The sequence below is a fragment of the Haliotis rufescens genome, unplaced genomic scaffold (genome assembly GCF_023055435.1).
Source record: "Haliotis rufescens isolate VD_foot unplaced genomic scaffold, xgHalRufe1.0.p SCAF_3, whole genome shotgun sequence".
NCBI classification, from domain to species: Eukaryota; Metazoa; Mollusca; class Gastropoda; order Lepetellida; family Haliotidae; genus Haliotis; species Haliotis rufescens.
Window position 1 is genome coordinate 5,404,508 of NW_025964001.1, and position 20,564 is coordinate 5,425,071.

The following is a 20,564-nucleotide window of genomic DNA, read 5'->3' on the forward strand; positions in this document are numbered from 1 at the left end:
TACATATTATATTTCGACAGGGCTGTATTTGTAGACTTTGATGGAGCTGATAATATCCATAAATTCGTTATAAGTGGGATTAACAAAATATTTAGATGGCAGATAGTTTGTCCTTAGTTGTGAATAGGCATCGCATTCAAGCAGAAAATGGTTCTCGTTTTCTCTGTAACTTTGTCCAAAATGTAAGCTGCGGTCACACCGTCAGTTTTCTTGATCAATATTGCGATGTCGTCCAATTTCAATCATAAGATTTTGACAGGAGCATCTGAGCTTTGTGAGAGCTTGTCTAAAGATGATCATATCAATTTGATTAAGGTTGGATTCAACGTTGAAAACTGACTTGAAAGTAGAATAAGCAAATAGTATCGCAATGGAACAAATGGTAGAATGCCATCTTTGCATGTTGGAATCTTTCACACATTACTTAATTCAGAGAAACAGACCTACGTTACCAACATGTAGCCTAACTGGTTCTGTATGATGATGCGTTTGTGTCAGTGTTTGAAATAATATTAAAGCATGACAGTTGGGCGGGTGACCCATAAATGTTGCATGCCCATTTTCAAAATTACCTGCCCGCATTCAGACATTTTAAATATTGAAAATAAGAGACAAATCATGTCGTGATTCAGTTGAAATAATGCAAACAATTACTTGAAGCTCTACGAGGAGTTAAAATAAAACTGAAAATGTAAGTAGACTTAAAATTATCTGCTAGACAGTCGGGCAGGTGGAGAAAATTTCATGCAACCTGACAGAAAAGTTACCTGCTACAGGCAGACGGACAGGCAGTTATTTCTGACACTGGTTTGTGTCTTCCAAGGCTGCTTATTCTAATTATGTTTTCACTAATGATAATATATTGATTTCTTTCAGACAACACACAGCTGTAAAGATTGCCCCTCGCTACAAGCAGCCCACCATCCACGTGTTGGATGCCTCTAAGAGTGTGGTGGTGGTAGGTGTCTGTACAATAACGTCATACTCTTGTATCCGAGATCATTGTTCGTAATCAGTTGGTGTTTCATGCCTGAACAACGCAGCAGTGACGTACCCTGGTAGTTGAGGTGTATGTCACATTGAGATTTAGTTCTGTTTCTGATGAGGCTGAAGTTTGGCAAGTATTGTCACAGATTGGGGTGTTGTTGGTGGAGACTTTACATGAACAAACCTGTGTGTTTCAGTGCTCAGCGCTGATGGATCAGACAGCATTTGAAGAATATACTGAAGACATCAGTGAGGAGTACGAGGAGATCCGAACAGAGCACTATGACTCTCTGAAGGTGAGAAGTCATCCGAACAGAGCACTATGACTCTCTGAAGGTGAGAAGTCATCCGAACAGAGCACTATGACTCTCTGAAGGTAGGAAGTCATCCGAACAGAGCACTATGACTCTCTGAAGGTAGGAAGTCATCCGAACAGAGCACTATGACTCTCTGAAGGTAGGAAGTCATCCGAACAGAGCACTATGACTCTCTGAAGGTAGGAAGTCATCCGAACAGAGCACTATGACTCTCTGAAGGTAGGAAGTCATCCGAACAGAGCACTATGACTCTCTGAAGGTAGGAAGTCATCCGAACAGAGCACTATGACTCTCTGAAGGTAGGAAGTCATCCGAACAGGGGGCGGTTGGGTAGCCTAGATGTTAAAGCGTTCACTCGTCACGCCAAAAACCCTCGTTCAATTCCCAACATTAGTACAATGTGTGAAGCCCATTTCTGGTGTCCCCCGCCGTGATATTGGTGGAATATTGCTAAAAGCAGGGTAAAAAACATACTCACTCACTCATCCGAATAGAGCACTATGACTCTCTGAAGGTAGGAAGTCATCCGAACAGAGCACTATGACTCTCTGACGGTGGGAAGTCATCCGAACAGAGCACTATGACTCTCTGAAGGTGGGAAGTCATCCGAACGGAGCACTATGACTCTCTGAAGGTGGGGAGTCATCTGAACAGAGCGGTAGGGTGTCATATCCGAATAGAGCACTATGACTCTCTGAAGGTGGGATGCCATGCCAGTGATGAATCTTATGTTTAGACAAGAGTACATTGTTCTCCTTCCTGACTTGTGGTTGGTCTATTGCCAGGAGAGGAGGTTCCTGAAGCTGAGCACGGCCCAGGACAAGGGCATGAACATGGACTGGGTGGCAGACACTAAACCAAGTAAGTCACAGCACCTCTGAAGTGTGGATAGAGAAGTTGGAAACAGCTAAGAATCATGATTTATGAGAATAGAATGGATGTATTAAAGTGAAGCTCATAGAGTCCTCTTGTTTCTCTTTCAAAGGTACAGCCAGCCTTCTAGAAACTGTCCCATCCCAAAACTTCTTGAATGATCATGTCTGTCGTGTTTGTAAACAATCAGGGGAAGTAACTCTATCTTCCACTCACTTGCTGCTACTGACAGCACTCAACAATTTACTAGCATCTCAATTATTAGCTGCAGCTGACAATCACTACAAATAAACTTACGGCAATCTCTACTGCCACATAGCTCCTTCAATTCTATTTGAATGTATTTCAGTTCAGCCAACCTTCTTTGGAGTAAAGAAGTTTGAAGACTATGACTTGTCCCGGTTGCTGCCCTACATCGACTGGAAGCCCTTCTTTGATGTCTGGCAGCTCCGAGGCAAATACCCCAACAGAGGATACCCCAAGATCTTCAATGATAAGGAAGTTGGTAAGAATATGGCTCTGTTGAAGTCAGACTGTAATTACTAGATTTACTTTACAGAAGAGTGGGGGAGGGATAGCCTGGTCACCACACCAACGGCATGGCTTTGATTCCCTACATGGATAATGAGGGTTTTATGTGAATCACCAGTATGCTTCTTGTGCAAACAAATGTAGAAAATTGGTGCAGACAATAATATACTGTGTCCCAAGATACAGTCTGGTAACGTGATATGCAAAATAGCCCTTGGCAGTGGTGTAATGTTGTGTCATTATTGTGCCATCATTGTGCCATCATTGTGCCAAAGTGTGCCTTCATAATGTGAACCAAACTACTAATTTTCCACTTTCAACATGTTCACGGCTTGGGCTGATGGATGCAGTTTCTGTGTTTGTGTTCCAGGTGGGCAAGCCAAGGAGGTGTTCGATGCGGCACAGACGATGTTGGAGAAGATTGTGAAGGAGAAGAAGCTCAAAGCCAGTGGAGTGATTGCTTTCTACAGAGCCAACAGTGTCCGGGACGACATTGAGGTGTATGATGACAATGGAGAGAAGATAGAGACGCTGTATGGACTGAGACAACAGGTGACACAATATGGCTGGAACTTACTGCTATAAAGTATTCCTCTTTGACCCTGTATCAGTGTAGAATGTAATTGTGACAATATGTTCCCTGTTGGGATTCTGGGAAAGAATAAACTGATGATGTAGCGGGAGTATTAGTCACAGGAGTGTCAAAATAATACAGGCAAACCATTCTCACCATTTAGAAACCTATTAAGCAGAAAAACCTCTTATGTAGACCAATTTTGGTCAGTCCCCACGGTTTTCTTTGGCCAAAAACTCAGAATTCTGTGGTCAGTTATTGTCTATTTTGCATCCAATATTTTATGATTGTACACACAATTCTGCAAACTTTTAAGCTTTAGTTTTCTTGAATTTCATAGTTTTGCACCTGTTTGACATATGGCAGGCATTTCTGTGATAAACTTGTCCATGTCTTGAATAAGATTTATTGATGAACAGCTTCTTTATTACAATTAAGAGTGTCGTTTGGGTGTAGGTACCAACACCGTTATCAAGCAAGTGCTTGTAGATAATGGTGTTTGTACCTACACCGAAACGTCACTCCTATTTGTAATAAAGAAGTTGTTCATCCATAAATCCTTTCCTTACTTAGTACTCCAACTTCTAAATGCCTATCAAAGAAGTAAAGTCTAGAATAGCTTATTGAAGTAAATCACTTGTGTAAACATACATATCATTTATAAATTGTTTTTTCCTTAAATGTTTACACATTTAAAACCATCTTTCAACTCACATGTTAAGATTCACCAGTATATTTGACAAATTCTGTAGCCAGCAAATACAAAATTCTGTGTGAGTTCTGCACAAAAAGTGATATTCTGCAAGACAGGTACATTTCTGCATCAAGTGGACATTTCCGCAACCACAGAATACAGTTGGGAGTGATTGGTGCAATATGTGTTTAAACTAAGGACATGTAGAGGGGAAAATAATACAGTGGGAAATCAGTCTTTGAAAAAAACAAAACTAAAAAGGATTTTTGTGTCAGTGGATATAATTTGAGATTTATATGCACAGTCAAACCTTGTGTCAAACCCAGGACCAGGAAAAGGTTTGAGTTATCCGGGATTCGAAACAACCAACAAAGTGAACTTTAAAAAAACAACAACATCATGTTTAAAATGATGAAAGATGATGTGAGAGATAATAACATGTAATCTTGTCTTTGGTGTCATACTGTTTCAACATTGATAACCTCATTGTTACAAATAATGAAATACATGTATATTGATATGTTTCTGATATATTAATGTTTGACAATCAGGCCGAGAAAGAGCCCCAGGCGACAGACCCTTACCTGTGTCTTTCTGACTTTGTGGCTCCCAAGACGAGCGGTGTGGAGGACTACATCGGTCTGTTTGCTGTGTCAACAGGCTTCGGCACGACTGAGATGTGTCAGCAGTAGGTGTTACCGTAGCCTTTATCAATAACCATATTTAATCACTGTTCAACATAAATCAGTACCTTTTTGTGCTTATGCAGTTATTAGGTAATAGTTAAAACGCAACTCTGAGTTTTTGGTTGAAAATGTAAAACAGCAAGCGAGGAAAAAGCCTAAGGGCTTTTTTACAACTTTGGAATCATCTTAATGCAAGAAATACCATCAATGAATAATGAAAGAATAAAAAATGTTGGGATAACAAATTCAATGACAGCAGTGGATGCGGGAAAAACTTCATGCAGCATGCACACAACTGAAGTCATAATATGTAAGATTGAACACCCTTTTATCTCCTGCCCTGGTTGCTCTGTTGAAACACAGTGGGCTCCAATACTAAACGTGATATGTGAGGTTGCAGGTTCGATTCACGTCATGGAATTTTCATGTGAAAAACGTTTGTGACTTTTAACCAATCAAAAATGAAAAATAGATGCATATTAATAGGTTGTTTATACAATTTAAGTTTAAAACCTTCAAACAGGCCTTACAATTCAAAAGTAAGTCCTCAGCAGGACTCGCTTGGAAGCACTTGTGGTACCTCTCACAAGGTTACTATGGGAAAGGCAGATACCTGCAATACAATAGGCAAAAGCGGGGGAGGTTTATGATAGATTTAATTCTATGCATTGAAAACATAGAGTTCTGACTGCCTGAGGTTTTTGAGCCTGGTATTTCATGTCTTAGAATGAGCTTGACGGTACAGCCTTTGTGTTCTCATCCGGTAAAAGTGAATTGTTAAATAGCAACTGATTCTGTGGCATTTGATTGGCTAAACAAGCCTATATTTTTTGTTTTCATGTTTCCATTCCCTTATACAGTGATCCCAACGCTACCTTCTGGGTCCAAATAATTGATGAGCGTTATAGATGATCAGCGGTTTAACGAAGGTCGAGTCGTAGGTGGTAGATGACCAACAAAACAGTATACATGCTCTGCCTACCTAACACGATCTAGGCAATAGAATGGGCGGGGGTTGTGTAGCATTATTGTGCTGAATAATGTCACTGATTTCGTATCATTGTCTGCAGTTTTGTGTTAATGATAAAATAACCAGTCTGTCAAGTTATCATTGATGACATATTTAATTATAAGAATTGACTTCAATATGTTTTTGTGTTTCTGGAGTTATATTTATAAAATGACTTTGTGTAATTCCAAACACAGATTTACACATTATGCACAAGTTTTTAAGTTTATTATTCCATTAACGCCAAACATATTGAAAACAGTTCTTAATTGAATTTGAAGCACAGCTACATCAAGTCATTGTTTGTCGTTCCTCAGGTTCACGGCGCAGTATGATGACTACAGCATCATCATGGCAAAGGCACTTGCAGACAGACTGGCAGAGGTCAGATTTTTTTCATAAAAATTGAATCCCAGTTTTTTTAGTTGTGAAATATGATTGAATCCCAGTTTTTGAAGTTCTGAAACATGATTGAATCCCAGTTTTTGAAGTTCTGAAATATGATTGAATCCCAGTTTTTGAAGTTCTGAAATATGATTTGTTGTAACATCATCCACTGTTCATTGTTGTTGAAATGACAATGGGTTAAATGATGTATAACCTACTAGAAAATCTGTATGATGAATTTCCTCACTCAAGTTCTGGACTCTTGAGGTTTTATTTATTTACTATTCACCTGGCGCAGAGCTCACTCCATTCTTTATAATCCCGAGGCACACATTCAGTAAACCTACACTTATCCCTGGATCCATTTGCAATCTCAAATTACCACCCTTGATTTTCATTAGCCAATTTGATTTGCTACGCCGCTAGTCAATCATTCTAACAGACCAATCAGAAAGCGAGTTACGAACCAGCGTCAATGTTGGGTTGGTGATATCGACAACATAGCAATCAGTCGCATTGATAATGATGAAGTTTGTGAGAAATTCAGCAGTTTAGAACAGACATGCCTTCAAAATACTTTTTAATGGAAAGCCTTATCTCAATGTTTGATTGGTCAGCAAAATGTTAAGGAAAATCAAGGGCAGGTTATTTGAGATCAAGTGAGTGAGTTGGGTTTAACGCCACTTTTAACAGTATTCCAGTTATATCGCGGCGTGTCAGCTTAATGTGGGAGGAAAGCCCGAAGTGATGCAGGTCTCAGACGTTTACCACTTCGGTGAAACCCACGAGCATGGGTATGGTGCTGACAAACCTAGAAACATAATTGGGGCGAACCGGGATTCGAACCCACAATCATAGGTTTCTGGCATGCCAAAGGGATGCAACTCTGCACAGCGAATCGTGGCGCCTTAGACGCCTGGGCCACCCGTGACCCCCGGAGATCAAGAGAACCACGAGAATGGATCCAGGGGTTTGGGTAGGTTTACTGAAATAGGAGCCATGGAGATATAGTGGATGAGCAGTGCTGACTCAACATGACTGAGAATGAATCCTGAGTTTGATAATTCTGTTTCAGGCCTACGCGGAGGAGATGCATGAGCGTGTACGAAAGGAGTTCTGGGGCTACTGTACTGACGAGAGCATGTGTGCTCAAGATCTTCATAAAATCAAATATCAGGTATACTTTCAGCTTTTGAACATGAACATATTGATGTACCGGGCCTGGTTTGTTGAACTGGACTCAAGCTGATAGTGTTCTCTGGATTATGATGTGTACAATATCTCTTTTCTCTTAAGTCATTTGTCATGTTAATATCAATACCCCTCAGGGATGCATGGTCAAGTTGTATGTGTCTCATACACATATGGACAACCATTATGGTCTAGCAGATAGAGCACTTGCCCAGAGAGTGGAAGGAATTTAGCAAGGACTGGTCACCTGTCAATCTCATTAAAATGAGATCTTAGTTCTTGCTATCGCTAAACAAAGATCTGAAGACATCCAATTACGGGTCACGTCAGAACGACCAATCAAAGCTTCAATTACCAGATCATGAAAGTGACAGTCGGAATGTGTTTTCTAATCATGCAACCTCGAAAAAATTAACACAGCGTATTCCGGAAGACATTAACGGCCCATACGACTGAATCTAACTGAAATCTCTCGCTTCCGTGGGATAAACATTTGAACGGAGGAGGTGTTGCACAGAACGTGGGAAGCACTGTCATACAATCGCAACCATATATTAGACATTCCAGAATGTTCGTTTGTTCAATTTTCAAAATTTTAATCGAGAACTGTGTCAACATATTTTTCAAGAGTAGTCTGAAAAGGAAGTCGCCATGCTGAAACGAGTGCCGTAAAGCTCGATAAAGCTGCTTTCTAATTGGCTGATGTCGACTTCTTGTTAGTTGTTTCAGTGGTTGGTTAAAGTTCGCGAAAGGTTGTTCTGAATTGACCCGTAATGGGATGTCCTCAGATCTTTGTTTAGTGGCAGTGAGTACTTAGATGTGATTTTAATGAGATTGGGTCAACTGTATACTGTGTTTTTTACAATTTATTTCAATCAGTTTGATCAGCATTATAAGAAGCTGTGAAGCCATTTTGTAATCACGTGACAACAAACCTTGTAAGGTCATGTGACATAAAAAAAGTCCCATTGACTGGTGGCAGTCGTGTTAATAAGGTATGAGTGACACCTGTCACTTTCACACGAGCTAAACAGATTTCACAACAGATTGCCACCAAGGAGTGATTAGCCAACGCCATAAGCTGCAACTCCATGGATATTAACACCAACACTATTTGCACCTGACTTCCAGGGTATTCGGCCCGCTCCAGGCTACCCGAGCCAGCCTGACCACACAGAGAAGCAGACAATGTGGCGGCTGCTGGACGCGGATTCCGTTGGCATCAAGCTGACCGAGTCGCTAGCCATGGACCCGGCGGCCTCGGTTTCCGGCCTGTACTTTGCCAACCCATGCTCCTCCTACTTCGCTGTGGGCAAGGTGGACAAAGAACAGGTAAGCCTCAGAATACTACTCAGTTCGGATTCATCTGAATTGAATGAGAGTGACAGCAGTTAGTGGAGTGACAGGGGAGTGACGGCAGTTGGAGTGACAGCAGTTGTGGGAGTGATGGCAGTCTGGGGAGTGATGGCAGATGGGAGAGTGACAGCAGTTGGTGGAGTGATGGCAGATGGAGTGATGGCAGTTGGAGTGATGGCAGTTGGTGGAGTGATGGCAGTTGGTGGAGTGATGGCAGTCTGGGGAGTGATGGCAGATGGGAGAGTGACAGCAGTTGTGGGAGTGATGGCAGTTGGAGTGATGGCAGTTGTGGGAGTGATGGCAGTTGGGGGAGTGATGGCAGTTGGGGAGTGATGGCAGTTGGAGTGATGGCAGTTGGAGTGATGGCAGTTGGAGTGATGGCAGTTGGGGAGTGATGGCAGTTGGAGTGATGGCAGTTGGAGTGATGGCAGTTGGAGTGATGGCAGTTGGGGAGTGATGGCAGTTGGAGTGATGGCAGTTGGAGTGACGGCAGTTGGGGGAGTGATGGCAGTTGTGGGAGTGATGGCAGTTGGGGGAGTGATGGCAGTTGGGGGAGTGATGGCAGATGGGGGAGTGACAGCAGTTGGGGGAGTGACAGCAGTTGTAGTGATGGCAGTTGTAGTAATGGCAGTTGGAGTGACGGCAGTTGGGGGAGTGATGGCAGTTGTGGGAGTGATGGCAGTTGGAGTGATGGCAGTTGGAGTGATGGCAGTTGGAGTGACGGCAGATGGGGAAGTGATGGCAGATGGGGGAGTGACAGCAGTTGGGGGAGTGACAGCAGTTGTAGTGATGGCAGTTGGAGTGATGGCAGTTGGAGTGATGGCAGTTGGAGTGATGGCAGATGGATTGATGGCAGATGGGGGAGTGATGGCAGTTGGGGGAGTGACAGCAGTTGTAGTGATGGCAGTTGGAGTGATGGCAGTTGGAGTGATGGCAGATCGAGTGATGGCAGATGGGGGAGTGACAGCAGTTGTAGTGATGGCAGTTGTAGTGATGGCAGTTGGAGTGATAGCAGTTGGAGGTGTGACGGCAGTTGTAGTAATGGCAGTTGGAGTGATGGCAGTTGGAGTGATGGCAGTTGGGGGAGTGATGGCAGTTGGAGTGATGGCAGTTGGAGTGACGGCAGTTGGGGGAGTGATGGCAGTTGTGGGAGTGATGGCAGTTGGAGTGATGGCAGTTGGAGTGATGGCAGTTGGGGGAGTGATGGCAGTTGGAGTGATGGCAGTTGGAGTGACGGCAGTTGGGGGAGTGACGGCAGTTGGGGGAGTGATGGCAGTTGGGGGAGTGACGGCAGTTGGGGGAGTGATGGCAGTTGGGGGAGTGACGGCAGTTGGGGGAGTGATGGCAGTTGGAGTGATGGCAGTTGGAGTGACGGCAGTTGGGGGAGTGATGGCAGTTGGAGTGATGGCAGTTGGGGGAGTGATGGCAGTTGGAGTGATGGCAGTTGGAGTGATGGCAGTTGGAGTGACGGCAGTTAGGGGAGTGATGGAAGGTGGGGGAGTGACGGCAGTTGGAGTGATGGCAGTTGGGGGAGTGATGGCAGTTGGAGTGATGGCAGTTGGAGTAATGGCAGTTGGAGTGATGGCAGTTGGAGTGATGGCAGTTGGGGGAGTGATGGCAGTTGGAGTGATGGCAGTTGGAGTGATGGCAGTTGGAGTGACGGCAGTTAGGGGAGTGATGGAAGGTGGGGGAGTGACGGCAGTTGGAGTGACGGCAGTTGGAGTGATGGCAGTTGGAGTGATGGCAGTTGGGGGAGTGACGGCAGTTGGGGGAGTGATGGCAGTTGGGGGAGTGACGGCAGTTGGGGGAGTGATGGCAGTTGGAGTGATGGCAGTTGGAGTGACGGCAGTTGGGGGAGTGATGGCAGTTGGAGTGATGGCAGTTGGGGGAGTGATGGCAGTTGGAGTGATGGCAGTTGGAGTGATGGCAGTTGGAGTGACGGCAGTTAGGGGAGTGATGGAAGGTGGGGGAGTGACGGCAGTTGGAGTGATGGCAGTTGGGGGAGTGATGGCAGTTGGAGTGATGGCAGTTGGAGTAATGGCAGTTGGAGTGATGGCAGTTGGAGTGATGGCAGTTGGGGGAGTGATGGCAGTTGGAGTGATGGCAGTTGGAGTGATGGCAGTTGGAGTGACGGCAGTTAGGGGAGTGATGGAAGGTGGGGGAGTGACGGCAGTTGGAGTGACGGCAGTTGGAGTGATGGCAGTTGGAGTGATGGCAGTTGGGGGAGTGACGGCAGTTGGGGGAGTGACGGCAGTTGGGGGAGTGATGGCAGTTGGGGTTGGGGGAGTGATGGCAGTTGGGGCAGTGACGGCAGTTGGGGGAGCGACGGCAGTTGGGGGAGTGACGGCAGTTGGGGGAGCGACGGCAGTTGGGGTTGGGGGAGTGACGGCAGATGGGGGAGCGACGGCAGTTGGGGTTGGGGGAATGACGGCAGTTGGGGGAGTGACGGCAGTTGGGGGAGCGACGGCAGTTGGGGTTGGGGGAGTGATGGCAGTTGGGGGAGTGACAGCTGTTGGGGGAGTGACGGCAGTTGGGGTTGGGGGAGTGATGGCAGTTGGGGGAGTAACGGCAGTTGGGGGAGTCACGGCAGTTGGGGTTGGGGGAGTGATGGCAGTTGGGGGAGTGACGGCAGTTGGGGGAGTGACGGCAGTTGGGGGAGTGACGGCAGTTGGGGTTGGGGGAGTGATGGCAGTTGGGGGAGTAACGGCAGTTGGGGGAGTCACGGCAGTTGGGGTTGGGGGAGTGATGGCAGTTGGGGGAGTGACGGCAGTTGGGGGAGTGACGGCAGTTGGGGGAGTGACGGCAGTTGGGGTTGGGGGAGTGATGGCAGTTGGGGGAGTGATGGCAGTTGGGGGAGTGACGGCAGTTGGGGGAGTGACGGCAGTTGGGGGAGTGACGGCAGTTGGGGGAGTGACGGCAGTTGGGGTTGGGGGAGTGATGGCAGTTGGGGGAGTAACGGCAGTTGGGGGAGTCACGGCAGTTGGGGTTGGGGGAGTGATGGCAGTTGGGGGAGTGACGGCAGTTGGGGGAGTGACGGCAGTTGGGGGAGTGACGGCAGTTGGGGGAGTGACGGCAGTTGGGGTTGGGGGAGTGACGGCAGTTGGGGGAGTGACGGCAGTTGGGGGAGTGACGGCAGTTGGGGTTGGGGGAGTGATGGCAGTTGGGGGAGTGACGGCAGATGGGGGAGTGACGGCAGTTGGTGGTGTGACGGCAGTATGTAAACAGTGGTGTCATGGTTCATGTGATGCTGACAATGTCTGTGATCTTTCTTCCTCCAGGTGCAAGACTACGCTGAGAGGAAGAAGACGGATGTGAGAGAGGTGGAGAGATGGCTGGCTCCAGTGCTGGCCTATGAACCAGAATAATCGGGGATTATACAAATAATTTGTATGATAGACCTTCATATGTTGTTAAATGAAAGTGATGAGTGTACATCTACCATTAGCATCACAAGTGAACTCTGTCGACTGCAATATTCCAGGAGTAGTAGGGACCACACTTTTCTACATGTCATATTGCCTTTGATCACAACACACAGGGAACATGGACATCGTTGACTTTGATCACAACACACAGGGAACATGGACATCGTTGACTTTGATCACAACACACAGGGAACATGGACATCGTTGACTTTGATCACAACACACAGGGAACATGGACATCGTTGACTTTGATCACAACACACTGGGGACACATCGTTAGAAATTGGCACTAGTCCTGTAGTCGTTATCAAACTGCCCAGTAGTTAAGGTATCATAAGGACTAGTAGACATTTGCCATTTTTAATGGTTTTGCTCTATGTTATCATTATAAGGACAAGTGGACTGTTGTTAGTTTCTACGGCTGGGACATGGGCATGTAGTATGTACATTGAAATACTATTTTGTGCTTATTCAAGATTCAAAATAGGCGTTCTGATAAATGGAATTATGGGTGCATCTAGTATAGCTGTATGTGGCAGTGTGTAAGTCCATCGATATGGAAATATCATTTGTTGTACAGTGATCCCTCGATATACCGCTGTCATCTGGGTCCAAGAAACTGACCCCGCGTTCCAGGAAAGAGCGTTGTACAGATATTCATTGCTGAGGTTCACATTCTGTAATGATGGTAGTGAATGGAACAGTGGCGCAATTATTTCACAGTGGCATGGGACATGTAAATCTATGTAACACTGATCGTGGACGATGATTCAAAATGCATGAGTTAAAAAATAAAAATAATTTGTGTAAATTAATCAAAGTAGAGTGTATTATTTTACGACCGGATGTTATACATGTAGAATCTAAATAAGTGTCGTTATATTCGGAAGAAAATAAGTCCAATCGCCGACCTACTCACATTATCGATTGATGACAGTACATTACAAAGCCGAACAAGCCTTGTAACGAAACTAATGTGCGACCAAGGCTGTGATTGGTTAATAAATAATGACGTGTCAAAGTTATGAAAAACCCGGACACAGACGGCTCCCTGTATGCACTTTATGTACATGGACGTGTGTAACTACACGGTTATTTGAGCAATTTATAAAAATCAAACAAACACAAACGTAGATTTGAGTGGATGAGAGATATAGCTTGTTCTATTATCAATGATAATTATACACAGGGAAAATGTTGCGTTGAAACTTTCGAACGATGCAACCGGTGCGTGTACATGAGGTAATGAACACATTTATATTTACTAAAAAAGTCACTGATTCGTTTGTTTCTGACTGTCACATTCCTCTGTTCTCAGTTGTGACAGTATGCAGCGAACTTGCATTATGTGGAGTTGTTTGTATCTGTCACTTTTTCTAAGTGCCGCAATAAATGCTCAGCCCCATTAATGTCATCTCGAACGGAGATTGCCATTGGCTGAACACTGTTTTCACTGTCACTGTTTTCATACTCTTCATCATCAATGATTTCGACGGGCATAGCTGCGGCAACCAACTCTTGATCATTCAGAAGTTCGGCAATTGGCAGGTCGTCGTCGCACCCGTTACACATCGTGGCCGTCTTTGGGGATACATCGATGCTGTTCTCCTTAGCATAGTCGCTTAGTCAGCATCGATGACATCTTCTTCTTGAAACCCCACGATATCATCAACCCCGAATGCTGGCCCAAGGCCCTTCATCCAGCAGTTGTTGATGGTGGCTGGCGTCACCTTCATCCAGGCTTTGTCTGTGTGAAGAACAGCATTCTTCACTGTGACTGTCTGCAGGAACGCAACGGGGTCCAATCCTCTTTCCACCAACGCATTCACTAGGAATCTCCGATAATGTGCCTTGCATGCTTTTATTATCTCTTGGTCGAGCGGTTGAATAAGGGAGGTTGTGTTTTTAAGCAATAAGAATGCCTTTATGAGTCCATCATGCGACTGCAAAGTACTTGCTGGGGGATGAGCGGGGCAGTTATCCAATAGGAGGATGGCTTTCTCCTCCAACTTCCGTGATCGGAGATGGTCATGGACAGCTGGAACAAACTTGCGAAAAAAACAATCTTAAAAAATCTTGGCTGTCATCCACGCATTTGCAGAGACGCTGTAGTGTGCGGGCAGTGTTTCTCTGTTTACGTGATGAAAGCACCTGGCATTCTGGGCACTGCCGATCACCAAAGGCTTCAACTTGTGAGTCCCAGGCTTGTTGCACGTCAGCAAAACTGTCACCCGTTGCTTGGCGGACTTGAATCCAGTCTGCTTGTCTTTCTTCGTGCCTAGGGTCTTGTCTGGCAACAGCTTGTAGTACAGGCCGGTCTCATCACAAGTTGTAAATCTGCTCTACGTCATACCCCTCGGACTTGATCAGCTCTCTTAGGATGGCGGGAAACGTGTTAGCAGCGTCGTCGTCAGCCGATCTCCGCTCCCCGGTCACTGTAAACGACTTAATACCATGTCGTTTTTGGAATCTCCACAACCAGCCTGCGCTGGCCTTGAATGTGTCGTCAGGGCCATGAATATCTTGGGACAGTTTCTGAGCTTGCATTTTCACTATCTCGCCAGATAGTGGTATGCCACCATTTCTGCTTTGCGTGAACCACTCAAACAGCGCTGCATCCAGTGCAGAGTCAGTTGCCCCTTTATTTCGCTTCTTCTGCAATCCCCCAATCTCCTGGGTCTCAAATGCAAGATCTTGAAGTTTTTTTCTTCTTTTAGCCATCCATGTATGGTCCCTGCTGGAATCCCAGTTGAACGGCTGACGCTACCTTGCGATTCACCCTCTCTCACCCCCCTCACACGTGTAATTCGACTTGGAATTAAATCTCATCAGTTTATTTGTAACTTGTTGCTTTAACGCGCTTTTAGGGGGAAATTCTTAATGCATTTTTGGGAGCCAAGGTTTACCCTGCAGTGCATCCGGAGTAGCGGTACATCAAGGAGCGTTAAGTCGAGGGATCACTGTATTTCTTTGGAAATGTTGGTATTTATCTTAGTATTGGTTTTATTGTCATTGTTGTTTATTTATAGTTGTTGAAGAAATTCCATTGATAACCGTTTATTCTGGGCTATCGGTTGTTGTGTTAGCAGATAAACATTGTGCTGTTGTGTATTATGGAAGCAGTATGTTACGGAAGCAGTATGTTATGGAAGCAGTATGTTATGGAAGCAGTATGTTACGGAAGCAGTATGTTATGGAAGTAGTATGTTATGGAAGTAGTATGTTATGGTAGCAATTTTTTTATGGAAGCAGTAAAGTAATGGAAGCAGTTAATTGTGGAAGCAGTTTGATATGAAAGCAGTATATTACAGAAGCAGTATGTTATGAAAGGGGTTTTGTATGAAAGCCGTAGTGTTTTGAGGAAAAAACAACACTAGTCTATGGGGATTGTTTAGGTGCTGGAGTGGGTATTACCATTTATTTCCTGCAGTGTTTATTCTAGGCTGATATGGAATAATGACATTCCAATCTCCTTCAAGAATATGTTGTTATGGTTGTAGGGCTACATGGATTATAAACAAATATGACTCTTTCAAAACGGTAAGGGTATTTATTGTCTCTTGTGTAATAAAACATAAAATCTGATTATTTAAATCTATGTTTACTAGTTGTATATCAAGACAGATTCATGAAAATGCATGTTCAGAATCACCAGATTAAGTTCAGTATACGAAGAGTTGTGACCGCATGTTCAGTGGTGTGTGTTATTGTACACTTAGGCAGGGCATGTCCATTTTATATCCTTTGTTTATACGCCGACCCTGAAAAAGTGAAAAACGGTGAGAAATAGTCTTTTTTAAAATATTTTTGAAGAACTGTTTTGTGTTCTTAAAATTTTTTTGAGAATGTAACTTTATCATGTCCATTTTTCCCCACCTCCCGACCAGAAACATCCATAAACCAAGGAATACAAACATCTAATCGTTTTTTAAAATAACAGGAGATATATTGATTTTAATTTTAAAGATCACAGCGATCTATGATTATCAATAAGTTTATGTCTTCAGTTATTGTCACGAGCCTAGGTTTTATAGCAAATATTGGTGCACATATTGCTGCTTGGCCGTCTTGGTAGTTCAAGGTATACAATATCAGTTGTAGCAGGGTTACAAGGGTTACATGGGGGTTTATGCGTCCCGCGTTAGGTTTTATATCACGCATAAAACCCCATGTACCAACATGTTTTAATATGACACTGTAAAAGAAGTTAAAAAATTCAAAATTGATAGAAAACAGCTGGTCAGTTGAGTGGAGGTTATCTTGTGCTATGTCACTTGACTTTCATTGACTTGGAAAAAGCGTGTGCCTTTTTGCTTCGAAGCGGGGTATAAGGGATTTATTCTGCCTCTCAGAAATCCACGTACAACCTGACTTGCTCGTGGAGGGGTATAAGAGATTTATTCCCCCGCTGAGAAATCTATTTTCTTCCGAGGTGGGATAGATAGTATGTTATCAAGATCACTTTGACCAATCAGATCTCCTTGACCAATCAGATCTCATCATTCCGACATGGAGGTATGACAATGGATTATATTACATGTTACAGAAATCAAGTCCTGACAACATTGTATAACATTGTAGCATGGCTTTGGGCACTTGTCCTGTGAGAAATCTGTTTATTGTCTGGAGTATGTGTGTATCAAGATAAATGTACATGAAACAAGGTCTATACTACTCAACTTGTGGTAGGGATACCTAAGACATTTCATATTGTCTACATATCTTCCTCACTCATTCTTTCGCTGTTTTGGAGCATCATGGGAAAAATGTAATATCCCTATCAAAAGTTGAGTTGAGAAGACGCAAGGTACTGCAAAACAGATAAGAATGCTTGGCTTTGCCTCAAGTTGATTTTGGCTCAGTGTCAGTAGACTTACATCAGGCTAATGTTGTCACCATATCTATGACTTGTCACTTCACCTTTCAGGGGCACGGGTGGCCCAGTCGTCTAAGGCGCCGCGATTCGCTGTGCAGAGTTGCGTCCCTTGGGCACGCCAGAAACCTATGATTGTGGGTTCGAATCCCGGTTCGCCCCAATTATGTTTCTAGGTTTGTCAGCACCATACCCGTGCTCGTGGGTTTCACCGAAGTGGTAAACGTCTGAGACCTGCATCACTTCGGGCTTTCCTCCCACATTAAGCTGACACGCCGTGATATGACTGGAATAATGTTAAAAGCGGCGTTAAACCCAACTCACTCACTCACTCACTTCACCTTTCTCATTGGGGGTTCTCGTCAACCATCAATGTGCAGTGTTTTCCATTTGCATAATTAATTTACACTTAGTATTTTTACCTCACAATGACTGTGATTTGTGTATTATTCTTCACTTCAACTTGGATGCTGATATGGAGTACGTCATCACCTTGTACTCGTGTAAATATTTGTCATATTGTAATATTCAGTGAATGTTTTCAGCTGACCTCAACCAGAGGTTTTACTCTGTGTAATAGTAGCTTCAAACAATGTTGCATTGTGTTCAGACTCGGCAAAATATAACACCATTTCCCCACTGGGTTCAATATCTGTTACCTGTTCTGTTCCAGCTCTTTCTATTCCTACATCTTCTTGTGATCTGACAGGACATTTTCTGTGCCACTTGTGAAGAATATTGCCACTGGATCAGACAAACATATATTTGAAGAATTTAGCCTGTGTGGTGTGGTGTGGTGTGGTGTGGTGTGGTGTGGTGTGTGTGTGTGTGTGTGTGTGTGTGTGTGTGTGTGTGTGTGTGTGTGTGTGAGAGAGAGAGAGTTAGTGTGAGTGAGTGAGTGAGTGAGAGGGGAGGTAGGTTTATACAGTTTTAAAGGAAAGCAATCCTCAAGCATCGTCTAGTGTTTCTGTTTCTATATTATCCTATGGTAGTCTTAGTATGGATGTGGAAGACAATAATTTATGACAAACACCCCACTTTTTCAATATTATTATTTTACATATATGTACTGTGCAAACTTTCAAACTATTAACCCCAAAAACATAATAGGCATAACCTAAGAAATCAACCATGAATACTGAATCTAACCACTGGAGATCTGTAAGTTCCGAGTTGTGCAGCAGGAAATCTACCTCAAAATATCATTGTGTGTGTATGAATTCCATTACTGATGAGAGTGGGAGATTTCTGAATGTTAAGGGCCTGCCTGTAATGTGTTATTGATATTTGTGAAATTCTTTGTTTTGAGTCGTACTGTGGGTGAGATTGCTTTGGGAGCTGTCCTGAACCATATGTCGTGAGAGTTAATGGCTATACTATTTCGTCAGTCTTACAGGCAAATCAGTGCTTTTAGGACAGCAGGTTTAAAAAGTGTACTAATCATGGAATGAACTCTGACCGACACTCGACTTCCCCATCGTAATGTTGAGATACCCCCAGCACTAGCCACAAGTCTCCCGTCTGTGCTATCCCTCTGACCAACACTCGACTTCCCCATCGTAATGTTGAGATACCCCCAGCACTAGCCACAAGTCTCCCGTCTGTGCTATCCCTCTGACCAACACTCGACTTCCCCATCGTAATGTTGAGATACCCCCAGCACTAGCCACAAGTCTCCCGTCTGTGCTATCCCTCTGACCAACACTCGACTTCCCCATCGTAATGTTGAGATACTCCCAACACTAGCCACAAGTCTCCCGTCTGTGCTATCCCTCTGACCGACACTCGACTTCCCCATTGTAATGTTGAGATACCCCCAGCACTAGCCACAAGTCTCCCGTCTGTGCTGTCCCTCTGACTGACACTCGACTTCCCCATCGTAATGTTGAGATACCCCCAGCACTAGCCACAAGTCTCCCGTCTGTGCTATCCCTCCAAATACCCACAGTTGCTAGTCCTCACCTAGAAACAGAAAACATTCTCTGTCTAAACATGCCAAAATTATCATCATGAATACATAACATGCTTGTTTTAATAAATGGATGGCAGTGTTTTATTCTATTATTTGACCAGTGTGTGACATTGAGACGGATATTCCTGGCAGGCTCAGCAACTCTTGACGGAATCTGTTGTACGTATATTAAACACATCTGTGATGTCATTCTATTGTTGAGCGGTACATTATTTTTAGGGAATGGAGAGCTGCATGTGTTCTCGGCCGCTGCTGCACGTGCTTCGTCACATGCTCCGTCACGTGCTTCGTCACGTGCTGTTTACACTGCATGTTTTATGACTCTTTAGAATGTTTGTCAAAGTGTAAGAGTAGAGAAGTGTTTGAAGTAGGGGAATATCCTCATAACTCTCCATTCCTTTAAAATGATGGGCCTCTGCTCTATTATTTTAAAGGAATATGGAGAATTACTCGGACATTTCCCCCTACGTAATGTATTGCATTTTATTATCTAATTCACAGTATATTTTACATAATAAATACTTGTTTTTCACGGCTTTGTGTTAGTTATTATTATACCAACCTCGGTTTACAGTTGATGTGCTCCTCCATAACCCTTGTGTTCACTGCCACTGGTGGCAAGGCAGCCTCTTTTTAGTATTTAGGTCCTTTATTCAAGTGTATTGTAGGCCATAGGCCCATGATACAAACGGAAAATGTACAGTGGAAGTTGGAGGATCACATTTGTGTATTTAACAATGATTGTCTAAGATACATGGCTTTAACAATAAACAAAGAAAGACTTTGTACAGTTGCTCGATGGAAAGATAACATTAAAAAGTTGAACTTTTGCCTTGTTGGAAATTCATAATATTTTCTTGGCATAAATTCTGCCCTCAGAATCTGGTAACATTTGCATATTAGAATACAATGGTACTCATCTTCAACAAAATTGTATTTACAAGCTTTGCAAACTCGATCCACTCTTGGTTCCATTTTGTGTCTACCAGATTCGATCCGAAGATGATGGGAACTACAATGTAATCTAGCCAGAGCATGTCTGAATTTCTCTTGTGGTAACATAGTAAGATATATTTCCAGGCCAAACGTTTGCTTATACAACGAATAGTTATATGATTTTAAGCTTTCTGTAAGAGTTGCATGCCAGTCTTGTTCATATGAAGATTTTTATCTACATAGAAATTCATTTATAAACATGGGGATATTCTTTTGATTATCCCCTCCCGCGTAGCGGAAGGGGGATATAGGAATGGTTGCTGTCCGTCCGCCAAAATGTTCTGTTTCATTTCCGGAGCAGAACTAAAAAACTAAGAGATATCTTAACCAAATTTGGCACATAGATAGGTCTAGTGGTGGACTGGTGCCTTTTGATAGTTCAGGATTTTTAACAATTATTTTTCGAGTTTCCATGGCAACAACTTAGACTTAGGCTGAAAATGGTAGTAGTGCTCCTTTCCTGAGCATATCTTAAACACCGTACAATATCTCTTGCCTTGCACACAACCGGACATGTCATACTGGCAGGGAATATGAGTATTTCATGCTTGTTGAGGTGGCCGTGAATATATTGTGATATTGCTGAGAATCAACTTTGAGGAAGGAGAATGTCACCTGTGTTATTGTTGATTATGTGTTTGTTGTGTAACACCGCACTCACCAATATTATATGAGGGCAGCCTGTGATAATAG

At 43.8% G+C, this 20,564-nt stretch overlaps 2 protein-coding genes and 1 long non-coding RNA gene across 3 annotated transcripts in view; 1 reads left to right on the forward strand and 2 right to left on the reverse strand.

The window, feature by feature from the left end:
• Positions 1–12,845, forward strand: part of LOC124131824 (methionine synthase-like) — a 50,019-nt gene extending 37,174 nt beyond the window's left edge. The window contains exons 25-34 of the mRNA XM_048403613.1: positions 877–958; positions 1,185–1,283; positions 2,090–2,165; positions 2,527–2,682; positions 3,079–3,260; positions 4,528–4,664; positions 5,989–6,055; positions 7,134–7,235; positions 8,381–8,581; positions 11,884–12,845. Coding sequence (XP_048259570.1) covers positions 877–958; positions 1,185–1,283; positions 2,090–2,165; positions 2,527–2,682; positions 3,079–3,260; positions 4,528–4,664; positions 5,989–6,055; positions 7,134–7,235; positions 8,381–8,581; positions 11,884–11,970 — 1,189 coding nt within the window. The 3' untranslated portion in view covers positions 11,971–12,845. The remainder of the gene's footprint in view (positions 1–876; positions 959–1,184; positions 1,284–2,089; positions 2,166–2,526; positions 2,683–3,078; positions 3,261–4,527; positions 4,665–5,988; positions 6,056–7,133; positions 7,236–8,380; positions 8,582–11,883) is intronic.
• Positions 12,846–13,652: 807 nt separating this feature from the next.
• On the reverse strand, positions 13,653–14,751 carry LOC124131773 (tigger transposable element-derived protein 2-like). The gene is made up of 2 exons (XM_046495235.2): positions 14,377–14,751; positions 13,653–14,078 (listed from the first exon to the last, which is right to left on the reverse strand). Exons 1-2 carry the CDS (start codon positions 14,749–14,751, stop codon positions 13,653–13,655), a joined length of 801 nt encoding a protein of 266 aa, XP_046351191.2.
• A 2,040-nt stretch (positions 14,752–16,791) lies between these two features.
• LOC124131825 lies at positions 16,792–17,379 on the reverse strand. Its single transcript, XR_006860715.2, has 2 exons — positions 17,245–17,379; positions 16,792–16,950 (listed from the first exon to the last, which is right to left on the reverse strand). It is a non-coding gene; the product is annotated as an uncharacterized LOC124131825 (long non-coding RNA).
• Between the last annotated feature and the right edge of the window lie 3,185 nt (positions 17,380–20,564).